This window comes from Pseudophryne corroboree, chromosome 1, assembly GCF_028390025.1.
Source record: "Pseudophryne corroboree isolate aPseCor3 chromosome 1, aPseCor3.hap2, whole genome shotgun sequence".
In the NCBI taxonomy this organism is placed as follows: domain Eukaryota; kingdom Metazoa; phylum Chordata; class Amphibia; order Anura; family Myobatrachidae; genus Pseudophryne; species Pseudophryne corroboree.
This window is the reverse complement of record NC_086444.1, coordinates 661,019,804-661,034,352: the sequence shown is the minus strand read 5'-3', so window position 1 is coordinate 661,034,352 and position 14,549 is coordinate 661,019,804. Positions and strand designations below refer to the sequence as shown.

General features: G+C 45.9%; 1 protein-coding gene across 2 annotated transcripts in view; it reads right to left on the bottom strand.

The window, feature by feature from the left end:
• Window positions 1–14,549, bottom strand: part of ANP32B (acidic nuclear phosphoprotein 32 family member B) — a 133,931-nt gene that overhangs the window by 7,575 nt on the left and 111,807 nt on the right. The window contains exons 3-5 of one of the 2 annotated variants that reach the window (XM_063914668.1): window positions 8,306–8,428; window positions 2,234–2,429; window positions 1,629–1,756 (exon numbers count right to left, since the gene is read on the bottom strand). In XM_063914668.1, coding sequence (XP_063770738.1) covers window positions 1,629–1,756; window positions 2,234–2,429; window positions 8,306–8,428 — 447 coding nt within the window. Of the gene's footprint in view, window positions 1–1,628; window positions 1,760–2,233; window positions 2,430–8,305; window positions 8,429–14,549 lie in introns of both variants that reach the window. The other variant, XM_063914667.1, reaches the window with a different exon arrangement.

The following is a 14,549-nucleotide window of genomic DNA, read 5'->3' as shown; positions in this document are numbered from 1 at the left end:
ATAGCCCACCAGAGGGTTGCTCAGATGATTGATAGTGTGCCTTTGTATACAAAAAACGGATCTGAGCTGCTGACAGTAGGCATCTTTGAACACCCCTCCCCCCAACAGTGTCATTAGCATATTTTTGTAGATCTGCAGCAAATGCAATTGCCATAGAGACTCCATTTGTGTCCCCACCTTTGACTCACAACCAAATGTCCTTACAAGTAAGACACAGTTAAAGCAAACAATCAGATTTTGCACTTTCATAAATATTGTGTCATTGAGATTATGAACTGAACACAAAACACATTTGAGATCCAAAGTAGGCAAGACCACCTCACATCCCAACAAGAAAAAGTCAAAACGATGATAATAAAAACATTTAAAAAAAACTGAAGGTGTAGGGGGGTATCCAATTATTTAATCACAATTTTTTTTTAATCCAATTACATCATGAGAAAAACCTAAGTTTTTCTCACGAAAATACATAGTGTCCGCGAAAAGCCAAAGACCAATGTATTTCTGCAGCACTTAACGCGGAATAAATAGTCACTTATCAGGGATTAGGCTTTGCCTGCCTCCCTGATAAGTACCGGCATCAGAGGATAAGCGCCGGCTATCGGAGCTCGTAGGATAGCCCCCTGTAAAACAATTAGCCACTGTAAAATTATGGCGGCTAATTGGATAGCCCCCATAGACTTCATTGCATCTTCCCCTGCAACACTGCCTTAATAGACAGAGCTTATGTTTCCATTTCTTCAGGTTGTTTTTTCCCCAAACACGCATATAGCCATATTACAGTCTCTGTTTCTACTAAGCACTGCCCTAATGTGCCTAATGCCAAGTGTGGTTCTCTTACAGAACACAAGTCGTCACTTCTTGCAATTATATTTACACTGGAGCTAGGGTAGCATTTCCATGTTTGTTCAAATGTTTACAAGCAAACTAACTAAACATATGTAGACTGTCAAGCATCCATGGCTTAACACCCAAATTATTGCCACAATATTGGATTCAATTAGCCACAGGGTTTACCCCGCAACCAATTGCTGGCAAAAATCCATGTGGTGCGGGGAAAGGCTGTTCAATTAAATAACCTTTTTTCAGTGCCCAAAAATCGGTATTCAGGTGCAGTAACCTGCTGATTTCGTGTAAACTGCAGCATAAATGTTGTTTGTTCTTCCTGCTGAATTTTCAGTCCATCTTTGGGTGACTCGTGCACGTGGTAATCCCTGCTAGTTCAATACCTCCATTTTGGCAAATAGCCACAGGGTTGATCCCGCAGCTAATTGAATACCCCCAACACAGCAAACACCTTACTTAGCGCCCCTAATCATTCAAATCCTGCTCGAATTCTGGAAACAGAATTGTAACCCAAGGCCCAGTTTCCCACCTATGGTGTTTTTGCCCAGACAAGCAGTTATTGTGGATTCTATTTAATCTTTATGCCCTTGGACACAGGATTGAAATTAAAAATATACATTCATAACCAAATGGTGATACAATCCTACAAGGGTTTTAAATAAATAATCAAATGCTTGCTTCCTAATTATTTTTAAAGAACCAGACAACTGAATAGGCATTTCAAAACACATTACATTAACATGTATTCATTTCAACAAACACAATAATACAATCCCACTAACCTCCTCATCTCCACTTCCATCATCTTCATCATCCTCTTCCCCAACCTCCTCTTCATCATCATCATCTTCCTCATCTATATCCTCTTCCTCTTCCCCCTCTTCTTCTTCATCTTCTTCCTCCTCTTCTCCTTCTTGAAAAAAATAAAAATTGGCGTGCTCAATATGACCACAAATTTGGCTGGAGCTGGATTAAGTACAAATGGAACAACTGCTGCCGATCTCCAGTCTCAGCACAAGATGCTCATTCATCCATCAGTATACAGATGTGTCCACATATGCCTATCCTCAAATCGCACCAAATAGCCCCATTTATCAAACCATGGACTTTGGTACTTAGCCATGCCAAAAAACTACTCATAGCCTAGTATACTATTTGCAATCTAAAATTAATTTAAAAAAAGTAACAAGTTAACCAAAAAATTTGCATAGAATTTGCAAAATTTAGGAAAAAGTATCCTAACTGAGGAAAGTTCAGTTTAACCAAGTCAGTTTATCGGTTTACTATAAAGTGTAATCACTTGAATGCGTGTTGAACCACAAAATACCCACAACTATGTAATGTACAAGTGTCCTTTAAATTAATAATAAAATCAATGACATCACACCTTCATCTTCTTCCTCTTCATCGACACCATCCCCATCAGCCTCTGCATCCGAGTCTGGGGCTTCCTTGTCATCTCTGTCATAACCATCCAGATAGGTCAGCTGAGGGAGGAGCTTGAATACACTTTCTCTATAGTCGTTAAGATTTGTTACTTCACAGTTGAACAGGTCAAGACTCTTCAAATGCTCCAACTTTTTCTGAAATAGTACATGATTTTTTGGTCAATAAAAGATGGCTCACTTCAAATACCAACACAAACAAACAGAAAATAACAAAAAGGTAGCAATGATCACAAGTGTTTTATAGTCAAATAAACCAATATGGTCACCGCGGATCTTAGGGGGGGTAATTCAGATCTGATCGTAGATGTGCTAAATTTAGCACATCTACGATCAGCCTCTAAGACATGCGGGGGGATGCACAGCACAGGGCTAGTCTGCCCCGTATGTCCGGCCGCAGTCAACTCATACTACACCCGGGCAACAGAATGGATATGCCCACTATAGCAGTAAGTTTAGAAGTGAGATGAGAGGACAACGTATGCATGCCAGTCCCTGGAACACCACCTTTACAATTGTAACTTACTGCAGTAGTTTGAACACATTTTCAAACATGTAATGTGTTAATAGAAAATCAATTACAAGAGCTGTTGTAAAGATCACATATAAAATATGACAAGTTAAGTTAATTTTTAGACAAAGTGAGCTGATTTATTAGCAAAGTGTCATTTATAAATACAAAAATGTCCACATTATTATTTCTGAAGAAGGCAGCATGTGTGTATTGGGATTGGGAGTAATAATAGGATTTTAATGACCTACCGGTAAATCCTTTTCTCGTAGTCCGTAGAGGATACCGGGGTCCACATTAGTCCCATGGGGTATAGACGGGTCCACTAGGAGCCTTGGGCACTTTAAGAAATTAATAGTGTGCGCTGACTTCTCCCTCTATGCCCCTCCTACCAGAGTCAGTCTAGAGGACTAGAGACGGACATACCTTGAGAGAAGGATTTAAATGACAGTGGTGAGATTCGAACCAGCACACACAAGCCAAGAGGAAAGCCAAGCTAACCAAACTTGACCAGGAACAGCAACAGCTAAAACAACAATACTTAACCAAGTAACAGCACAGGAAACACGAAGCACTGGGTGGGTGCCCAGTATTCTCTACGGACTACGAGAAAAGGATTTACCGGTAGGTAATTAAAATCCTATTTTCTCTCACGTCCTAGAGGATACTGGGGTCCACAGTAGTACCATGGGGATGTACCAAATCTCCCAAACCGGGTGGTAGAGTGCTGAGGTTCCTGCAGAACTGATTGACCAAATTGAAGGTCCTCAGCGGCCAAAATATCGAAATTGTAGAACTTAGCAAACGTGTTAGAACCTGACCAAGTAGCTGCTCGGCAGAGCTGTAAAGCCGAGACACCCTGGGCAGCCGCCCAGGAAGAACCCACTGACCTAGTAGAGTGGGTCTGTACAGATTTTGGACATGGCAAACCTGCCGTGGAATAAGCATGCTGGATAGTAAGCCTGATCCAGCATGCAATTGTCTGCTTTGAAGCAGGACACCCAATTTATTGGGATCATAAAGAACAAACAGCGAGACCGATTTTCTGTGACGAGCTGTTCGCTTTACATACACCTTCAAAACCCTCACAACATCAAGGGACTTTGAGGTAGAGGAGGTGTCGGTAACCACCAGAACCACAATAGGTTGGTTGATATGAAATGCAGACACCACCTTTGGAAGAAATTGCTGACGAGTTCTGAGTTCAGCTCGATCCTCATGAAAAATGAAATAGGGCTCTTGTGAGACAATGCCCCCAGTTCCGACACCCGGCTGGCTGAAGCCAGGGCCAAAAGTCTAACGGTCTTCCACGTAAGAAACTTTACGTCCACCTCCTGTAAGGGCTCAAACCATTCCGATTGGAGGAACTGCAACACCACGTAGAGATCCCAAGGTGCTGTGGGAGGCACAAAGGGCGGTTGAATGTGCAGAACACCCTTCAAGAACGTCTGAACCTCAGGGAGGGAAGCCAGTTGTTTCTGGAAGAAAATGGACAAGGCCGAAATCTTGACTTTTATGGAGCCCAGGCGTAGACCCAAATCCACACCTGACTAAAGAAAAAGCAGAAAACGTCCCAGTTGAAAATCCACCATAAGAAATGTCCTGTTCTCACACCAAGAGACATATTTCTACCAAATACGGTGGTAATGCTTAGACTTTACCCCTTTTCTCGCTTGGATCAAAGTCGGAATAACCTTATCCGGAACTCCATTCCGAGCTAGAATTTGACGTTCAACGTCCATGCCGTCAAACATAGCCGTAGTAAGTTTTGGTTGACGAATGGCCCCTGTTGCAGGAGATCCTCTCGAAGAGGTAGAGGCCACGGATCCTCCAGGAGCATGTCCAGTAGATCTGCGTACAAATTCCATCTTGGCCAGTCCGGAGCAATGAGAATTGCCTGAACCCTTTCCCTTTTTATTCTTTTGAGAATCTTTGGGATCAGTGGCAGTGGCGGAAACACATACACCATCTGGTAGATCCATGGGGACGCCAGAGCGTCCACCGCCACTGCCTGTGGGTCCCTCGGCCTGGAACAATACCGCTGGAGCTTCTTGTTTAGACGAGACGCCATCATGTCGATTTGTGGAATGCCCCGACCACCTCTGGGTGGAGGCCCCACTCTCCTGGGTGGAGTTCGTGTCTGCTGAGGAAGTCTGCTTCCCAATTGTCTACTCCCGGAATGAAGATTGCTGACAATGCCACCGCGTGGCTTTCTGCCCAGAGGAGAATTCTTGTCACCTCTGACATTGCTGCTCTTCGTTCTGCCTTGTCGGTTTATGTACGTTATTGCAGTCACATTGTCCGCATGAACTTGAACGGCTTGATCTTGAAGAAGATGTAATGCCTGTAGAAAGGTGTTGTATATGGCCCTTGGTTCCAGAATGTAGATCGGAAGAATGGCTTCCTGACCTGACCATTTTCCTTGGAACTGTTTCCCCTGGGTGACTGCTCTCCAACCTCTGAGGCTTGCGTCTGTGGTTAGCAGAATCTAATTTTGAATCCCGAACCTTCGGCCCTCGGTCAGGTGAGAAGTCTGAAGCCACCATAGAAGAGAAACCCTGGCTCTTGGCGACAGATGTATCCTCCCATGCATGTGGAGATGTCCAACAGATCCAGCTGGAAGGGCCTTGCGTGAAACCTTCCGTACTGTAGCGCCTCGTAGGCGGCTACCATCTTCCCCAGAAGGCGAATGCAGAGATGCACCGATATCCGGGTTGGTTTCAAGACATCGCGCACCATCGACTGGATTACCAATGTCTTTTCCAATGGAAGGAATACCTTCTCTGCCTCCGTATCCAGTATCACCCCCAGGAACGGAAGCCTCCGTGTTGGTTCCAGGTGAGATTTTGGTAGGTTCAGAATCCACCCGTGATGCCTGAGTAGTCGAGTTGAGAGGGCAATGTTGTCCAACAACCTCTCCCAGGGTGGTGCCTTGATCAGCAAGTCGTCCAGGTACGGAATTATGTTCACTCCCTGTTTGCGGAGGAGAAACATCATCTCTGCCATTACTTTGGTGAACACCCTCGGTGCTGTGGAGAGGCCAAATGGCAATGCCTGGAACTGGTAGTGACAGTCCTGTAATGCAAACCTTAGAGAAGCCTGATGAGGCGGCCAGATTGGAATATGAAGGTACGCATCCTTAATATCCAGAGACACCAAGAATTCCCCTTCCTCCAGACCTGAGCTCATCGCTCTCAGAGACTCCACCTTGAATATGAACACCCGTAAATACGGGTTAAATTACTTGAGGTTTAAAATAGGTCTCACCGAACTTTCCGGCTTCAGTACCACAAACAGGTTGGAATAATATAAAAATAGGAATAAAGAGCGCTTGTTTATTATAATTATAGCCGCCAGCCGCTAATCTAAACCAGCAGCCGCTAATACATCTTAACAGTGGAGAGCGGACACCACAGAGGGATCCCACTGCACACGGATGTGGAAGCTCTCCAAACATCATAACGGCTTGACAGGTATTTAGATAGGGTTAGATAGGAATCAAAAAATCCTTTTTTGCTCATTTTTGAACCCGGTCCTTAAAAAGTCCAAAAAGGGCTGTAAACATCACACTAACCATTAATTGTTTCCACAGGTTTTGCGCATACACATATTTCTAACAAGCGCTCTTTATTCCTATTTTTACAGTATATAATTTTAATAGAGCTGCTTTTAAATCCCCATTCTAGCGCAATTAAGTCTTTTATTTATAATTAGGTTGGAATAGTAACCTTTTTTCTGCAGCTGAGATGGAACTGGAACAATGACCTGAGTCTGTACCAGTTTTTGGATTGCATCCTGTAAAATAATACCTGCCTCTGGAGAAGCTGGTAAGCCTGATTTGAAGAATCTGTGAGGTGGGAGTTACTGAAACTCTAGTCTGTAACCCTGGGTGATAAGCTCTATGACCCAGGAATCCTGGCATGAGGTCACCCAGACGGGACTGAAATCTCTTAAACGGGCTCCACCTGCCTATCTTCCAGGCAGTGCAGTCCACCGTCATGCTGAAGGCATAGAGGAAGCAGAACCCGAGTGCTGTTCCGGTGAACCTGCAGTCGCTGGTTTCTTGGGTTTACTTCTATAACCTTTGAAGGTTGTAGAAGATCCTTTGGTCTTATTTTTAAATTTTGCTGTCCGAAAGGACTGCAGAGTAGGAGCAGAGAAGGTCTTCCTAGGTGGAGGAACTGCGGAAGGAAGGTACGTAGACTTACCCGCCGTAGCCTTGGATATCCACGCATCCAGTTCATCTCCAAACAGGGCCTCACCTGTGAATGGTAGGCTTTCCACACCTTTTCTGGAATCCACATCCGCAGTCCACTGACGTAGCCATAAGCCCCTACATGCCGACACTGCCATGGCCGTGGTGCGTGCATTTAGCAAGCCTATCTCTTTTGTGGCCTCAACCATAAAACTTGCAGAGTCATGTAACCCAGCCGGTGCACAGGTGCATTAATTGCTCACATTTTAAAAAGGTCCACAGGTGGAGCTAATAATTTCACTTTTGATTCTATGAGGAGACCTGGAAAACATGCACTGTGTGGGGTCCTGAGGACAGTTTGATAACCTGTGCACTAGATCAATGTTAAAAATAGCATTAGAAAACAAAAAAGTGGAAGGCACATCATTGACTACTAAAAAACACTATTGAAGTCACCATTCATTATTGTCCAGTCATCAGTTCAACCAGTTGTCAATGATCAGCATTCTTAATAATGAACCAATGTGGACATTTAAACACAATATATGACAAAACACAATATTCAAAAGTATGACAGAAGGATTGCGCTGATGTAATAACAACATTGTGATTTAACATAATTTACTCTTGGGGGGTCATTCCGAGTTAATCGCTCGCTAGCTAGTTTTAGCAGCCGTGCAAACGCTATGCCGACACCCACTGGGAGTGTATTTTAGCTTAGCAGAAGTGCGAACGGTTGTATCGCAGAGCGGCTACAAACATTTTTTGTGTAGTTTCAGAGTAGCTCAAAACCTACTCAGCGCTTGCGATCACTTCAGACTATTCAGTTCCGGATTTGACGTCACAAACCCGCCCAGCCATGCCCGAGTTATTGCTGGCACGCCTGCGTTTTTCCGCACACTTCCTGAAAACGGTCAGTTGCCACCCAGAAACGCCCACATCATGTCAATCACTCTGCGGCAAGCAGTGCGACTGAAATGCATCGCTAGACCCTGTGCAAAACGTCACCGTTCGTTGTGCCCGTATGTCACGCGTGTGCATTGCGCCGCATGCACAGAACTGCCGATTTTTAACCTGATCTCTGCGCTGCGAATAAATTCAGCTAGCGATCAACTCGGAATGACCCCCTATGTCAGGTACGCAAGACAACATCTTACTGCTAGGTCACAAGCTACATTTTGACATGAAAACAGATAAAATAATGTAAAGGTAACTTAAGAATATTACAGTACTCCTGAACCATCATATATGTATTGTGGATTTCCTCTAGGAAAAAACAATAAATAAGGTGCAACTTTAACTACGTACCAGAGGTTCCAAGGTACTAATGTCTTTTAATTTATTTCCACTGAGATTTAGATGTGTGAGGTTGGGCAGTTTCTCTGCTAGTACATCCAGACCTCCGGAAATTCTGTTGTCACTCAGTTCAAGCTGAAACAGACAGAGAAAGAACATAAATACCCGTAGTTCGTAAATGTACACAACTATAGTAGTAGCCATCATTACTCTCCAAACCCCAATGTAAAGACAATAACGGATTAAGCTGGACTAATTCAATACACATTAAAAGAATGAGATATGGATTCAACTCAAAATGTATACTCCTTGCCAGATTAAACTCTGCGGAAGCCCCTAGGCAGTTCAATCCCCCCCCTTCCCACCCACCCACCCACCACTACTGAGCAAATGATCCCCAAGCACATTTTTAATGTTATATATTGTTAATTTTATATTAGCAACCTTACAACGCAAGATTAATTGGATTGCACAGTGTATATACACTATATCGTTTGTTCTGGGGTTCAAGGGAAATCGGGGTGACCATTGCATTGTTTGCACATCACCTAGTGTGTACCCAGCATTACTCCCTCTTCAGATTAAAACTGTTGTTACTTTTCCAGATATCACGTATCAATTACATCAAAAACACCACATAGTCATTTTTCAGAACTACTGCAGGTAATGTTAAAATAAATAAATAAATAAAAAAAATATCTTCTGAAATTTATACTACCAGTGTCTCCTGGTCTTTCCTGCCTTTAAGAATAACTATTTGACTTATGCAAGTTTACCTGTACTCCAATATCTCTCACACTAGGTCAAGGCATGATACATTTTTATGTAATCTTAATAATACAGAACACCACCAAAATAAACAAGACAAGGGAAATTGGCCAAAAATAAGTAGGGCCAAGTCAAATAAGAAAAGACATTACTAAATGTATATGTCCATGCATCATGTGGTATATTCATTTAAGTCTTGTGAATACACAGTATGACCAATGTAAGATTTACTCATGAAATGGTTCACAGCCCAAAAAGAAAACAAAAACCCACAAAACAAAATAGGATTTTGGTACCTACCGGTAAATCCTTTTCTCGTAGTCCGTAGAGGATGCTGGGGTCCACATAAGTACCATGGGGTATAGACGGGTCCACCAGGAGCCATTGGCACTTTAAGAGTTTAAGAGTGTGGGCTGGCTCCTCCCTCTATGCCCCTCCTACCAGACTCCGTTTAGAAACTGTGTCCGAGGAGACGACATACTTCGAGAGAAGGATATAACACAGATAGTGGTGAGATTCATACCAGCTCACACATACCAGGCACGTCAAGACAACAACTAGCTTGAACTATACAGCAACGGCTGAAACATTACTTACCATGTAACAATGCAGTACTCAACTAAAATGAAGTTGTACTGAACCAAATAACAGCAGGAAAACGAAGCGCTGGGCGGGCGTCCAGCATCTTCTACGGACTACGAGAAAAGGATTTACCGGCAGGTACCAAAATACTATTTTCTCTTACGTCCTAGAGGATGCTGGGGTCCACATTAGTACCATGGGGATGTACCAAAGCTCCCAGAACGGGAGGGAGAGCGCGGAGGCTCCTGCAGGACTGATTGATGATCTGAAGTTCGGTCAGAGGCCAAAGTATCGAACCTGTAGAACTTTGCAAACGTGTTCGACCCCGACCAAGTTGCCGCTCGGCAAAGTTGTACTGCTGAGACACCCCGGGCAGCCGCCCAGGAAGACCCCACCTTACGAGTAGAGAGGACCTTAACAGATTTTGGACACGGCAGTCCTGCTGTAGAATAGGAATGCTGGATAGTGAACCTAATCCAGCGAGAAAACGACTGCTTAGTAGCAGGATACACAATTTTCTTGGGATCGTATAGGACAAACAGAGTCCGAATTCCTGCGACGAGAGGTTCTCTTCACATAAATCTTCAGAGCCCTAACGACATCCAAGGACTTTGAAGTAATTGAGGAGTCAGTAGCCACTGGCACCACAATAGGTTGGTTGATATGAAATGCCGACACAATCTTTGGAAGGAACTGCGGACGATCCGGAGCTCCGCTCTATCCTCATGGAAGATCAAGTAAGGGCTTTTGCATGACAAAGCACCCAGCTCAGAGACACGCCTAGCAGAAGCTAAGGCCAACAAAGTGACCGCCTTCCATGTAAGAAATTTGAGCTCCACCTCCTGTAGAGGCTCAAACCAATCCGACTGGAGAAACTGCAACAGCACGTTAAAGTCCCATGGCGCCGTAGGAGGTACAAAGAAAGGTTGGATATGCAGAACTCCCTTCAAAAAGGTCTGAACCTCAGGGAGGGCAGCCAATTGCTTCTGAAAAAGTAGACAGGGCTGAAATCTGGACCTTTACAGATCCCAATCTCAGCCCCATATCCACTCCTGCCTGCAGGAAGAGGAAGAAACGTCCCAGTTGTAATTCCACCACAGGAAACTTCTTGGACTCACACCAAGAGACATATTTCTTCCAAATACTATGGTTATGTTTAGACGTTACCCCTTTCCTAGCCTGTATGAGGGTAGGAATCACTTCTTTCGGAATACTCTTCCGAGCAAGAATCAGGCGCTCAACTTCCATGCTGTCAAACGTAGCCGCAGTAAGTCTTGATAGGCGAACGGCCCCTGCTGCAACAGGTCCTCTCGAAGAGGAAGAGGCCTCGGCTCTTCTTGCTGTAGATTCAGAAGGTCCGAGTACCAAGCCCTTCTTGGCCAGTCTGGGGTAATGATAATCGCGTGAACCCTTGTTCTCCATATGAGCTTTAGGATTCTTGGGATCAGTGGGAGAGGTGGAAACACGTACACTGACTGGAACACCTACCGAGACACCAGGGCATCCACTGCCACTGCCTGTGGGTCCCTCGACCTGGAACAGTAACGCCGAAGCTTCTTGTTGAGACGAGAGGCCATCATGTCTATTTGGGGTAGGCCCCAAAGATCTGTTACCTCCTTGAGACCCCACTCTCCCGGATGGAGATCGTGTCTCCTGAGGTAGTCTGCTTCCCAGTTGTCTACTCCCGGAATGAAGATGGCTGACAGTGCCAGCGCGTGCTTTTCCGTCCAGAGGAGTATTCTTGTGGCCTCTGACATTGCCGCTCTGCTCTCGTTCTGCCCTGTCGGTTAATATAAGCCACTGTTACGTTGTCCGGCTGCACTTGAATGGCCCGGTTTTTTAGAAGAGGGGCCGCCTGAAGACCGTTGTAGATGGCTCTTAGTTCCAGAATGCTGATGGGCAGGCCGGCTTCCAGGCTTGACCACCGTCCTTGGAAGGTCACCCCTTGAGTGACTGCTCCCCAGCCCCGGAGGCTCGCATCCGTTGTTAGCAGGACCAAGTCCTGAATACAGAACCTGCGGCCTTCCAGGAGGTGAGGCAATTGGAGCCACTAGAGGAGTGAAATCCTTGCCCTTGGTGACAGACGAATTCTCTGATGCATGTGGAGGTGAGATCCTGACCACTTGTCCAGGAGGTCCAGTTGGAAGGTCCGAGCATGAAACCTCCCGTACTGGAGAGCCTAGTAAGAGGCCACCATCTTTCCCAATAGGCGAATGCATTGATACCGACACCCGGGCTGGCTTCAAGACATCCCGGACCATGGATTGGACACCAACGCCTTGTCCCGCGGAAGAAATACTCACTGCACTTCCGTATCCAGGATCATTCCCAGAAATGAATCTCTGGGTTGGTTCCAAATGTGACTTTGGAAAATTCAGAATCCACCCGACTCTGAAGCAGCCGCGTTGTGAGAACAACTGACTGCAGCAGCTTCTCCCTGGACGATGCTTTTATCAGGAGATCGTCCAGATAAAGAATGATGTTCACACCCTGCTTGCGGAGTAGCATCATCATTTCCGCCATCACCTTGGTAAACACCCTTGGTGCTGTTGAGAGGCCGAATGGCGGGGCCTGGAACTGAAAATGACAGTCCAGCAATGCGAAGCGGAGATAAGCCTGATGCGGCAGCCAGATCGGAATGTGAAGGTACGTATCTTTGATATCCAGTGATACCAGGAATTCCCCCTCTTCCAGAGCTGATATCACCGCTCTGAGAGACTCCATCTTGAACCTGAACTCCTTTAGAAAGGGGTTCAATGATTTTAGGTTCAGAATGGGCCTGACCGAACCATCCTGTTTTGGTACCACGAAAAGGTTCGAATAATAACACTTTGTCAGCATGTGCGGTGGTACCAGCACAATGACTTGTGCCTCCACCAGCTTTTGGACAGCGTCTTGAAGCACTGTGCTGTCCTCCAACAGAGTCGGTAAGCCCGACTTGAAAAAACTGAGGAGGGAGACTTTGAAATTCCAGCCTGTATCCCTGAGATACAATATCTACCACCCAGGGATCCAGGCCGGATGATACCCAGACATGACTGAACTGTCTGAGTCTCGCTCCCACAGGCCCCACCTCCGGGCCTTCCCATCCACAGTCATGCAGAGGACTTTGGGGAACCTGAAGCAGGCTTTTGTTCTTGGGAACCTGTGGCGGCAGGCTTCTTGGATATAACCTTACCTCTCCTGAAGAAGGTATTGGATGATTTGGCCTTTCTGGACTTGTTGGGCCGAAAGGACTGCTGCGTAGCTGAGGAGAAGGATCTCTTCGGAGCAGGTGCTGCTGAGGGAAGATACGGAGACTTACCCGCGGTAGATATCCACGCGTCTAGGGCTTCCCGAAAGAGAGCCTGGCCTGTATAGGGCAGCGACTCCACGCTTTTTCTGGATTCCGCGTCGGCCGACCACTGGCGGAGCCACAGTCCCCGACGAGCTGAAACAGACATAGAAGAAATTCACGCAGCCATGGAACCCATGGATTCTACCATAAAACCTGCAGAATCATGAATGTTGCATAAATACAATGCAACGTTATCCCTATCCATCGTATCCAAATCCTCCATTAAGGCAGCCGACCACTTCACTATTGCCTTTGCAATCCATGCACTAGCAATAGTGGGACGCAATATGGCCCCTGAAGCAGTGTACACTAATTTCAGAGTATTATCAATTTTCCTATCTGCCGGCTCCTTTAAGGCGGTAGATCCCGGTGCCGGTAAAACCACCTTCTTTGAGAGTCTGGATACAGATGTGTCAACAATCGGCGGGTTTTCCCACTTTTCCCTATCCTCCTCAGGGAAAGGAAAAGCTACCAGAATCCTCTTAGGGATCTGAAATTTATTTTCAGGATTCACCCAGGCCTTCTCAAATATAGCATTCAGCTCCTTTGACGCAGGGAAGGTTAGCGAGGCTTTCTTGTTTTCAGTGAAGAAAGCCTCCTCAACCTGCTCAGGTGTGGCATCATTAACATTTAACACATCCCTGATAGCCTCTATCAACAATTGCACCCCCCTTGCAAGAGATGCGGACCCCCGCAATACATCCCCATCACCATCTGTAGTGTCAGAATCGGTATCCGTGTCGTCTTGCATTACCTGCACAAGCGCACGTTTGTGGGGGTATAATGAGGGGTGACCTGAGGTACCTGACAAAGGCCACACATCCATAGAGGACTGCAATACCTGGGTTGCAGATTCATTACTGGCAACCCTGTCAGAAATCTGAGAAATCCAAGTCTTGATAGAGGAAAACCACTCTGGTTCCCTTGCTGGAATCTGTGCTAAACCGGTGCTAACCTGATTACATGGAATGGGATCATCCTGGGAGAATAAATCCTCTGCAGCATATAACATTGTATCCCTGGACATTGCTGCAGGTGACTACCAAACACACAGGTTTGAGTAAGACAGAGTTTCCCCCCCAAGAATGGCAAGAGAGACAGAGATTGGAGCCAACCCAGACCAGCGCTTTTTTTTTTTTACAAGGAGAAACCCCTTATCAGCGCTGACTTGTGCTCCTTAATAGGTCTAACAGTCAATATATCAGTCTCCCCTCCCTTCTACAACCCCTTGGTACCGTAATACAGTAATCTGGAGCTGCTGTGGAGGGACCAGAATCTTTCTTCAGCTACTGCATGCAGGAAAATGGCGCTGGAACGCTGCAGGGTCCGCTCTGAGAAGCTCCGCCCCGTTCATGGCGCTGTCTTCCCGCTCTTCAGAAGTTTAAACTGGCCTGAGGAGTGGTTAATACTGCGCTCCATCCCCTATTGCCGCCATCTTCACACCGGCCCCCCGCTTGCTAGGGGGGTCGGTGACTAACTCACCACATGCTTCAGCTCTGTAAGGGGTCGGCGGCATGCTGCTGGGGTGAGCGGTTCCCCTGCTGCGGAGACCGATCAGCCCCTCTGGAG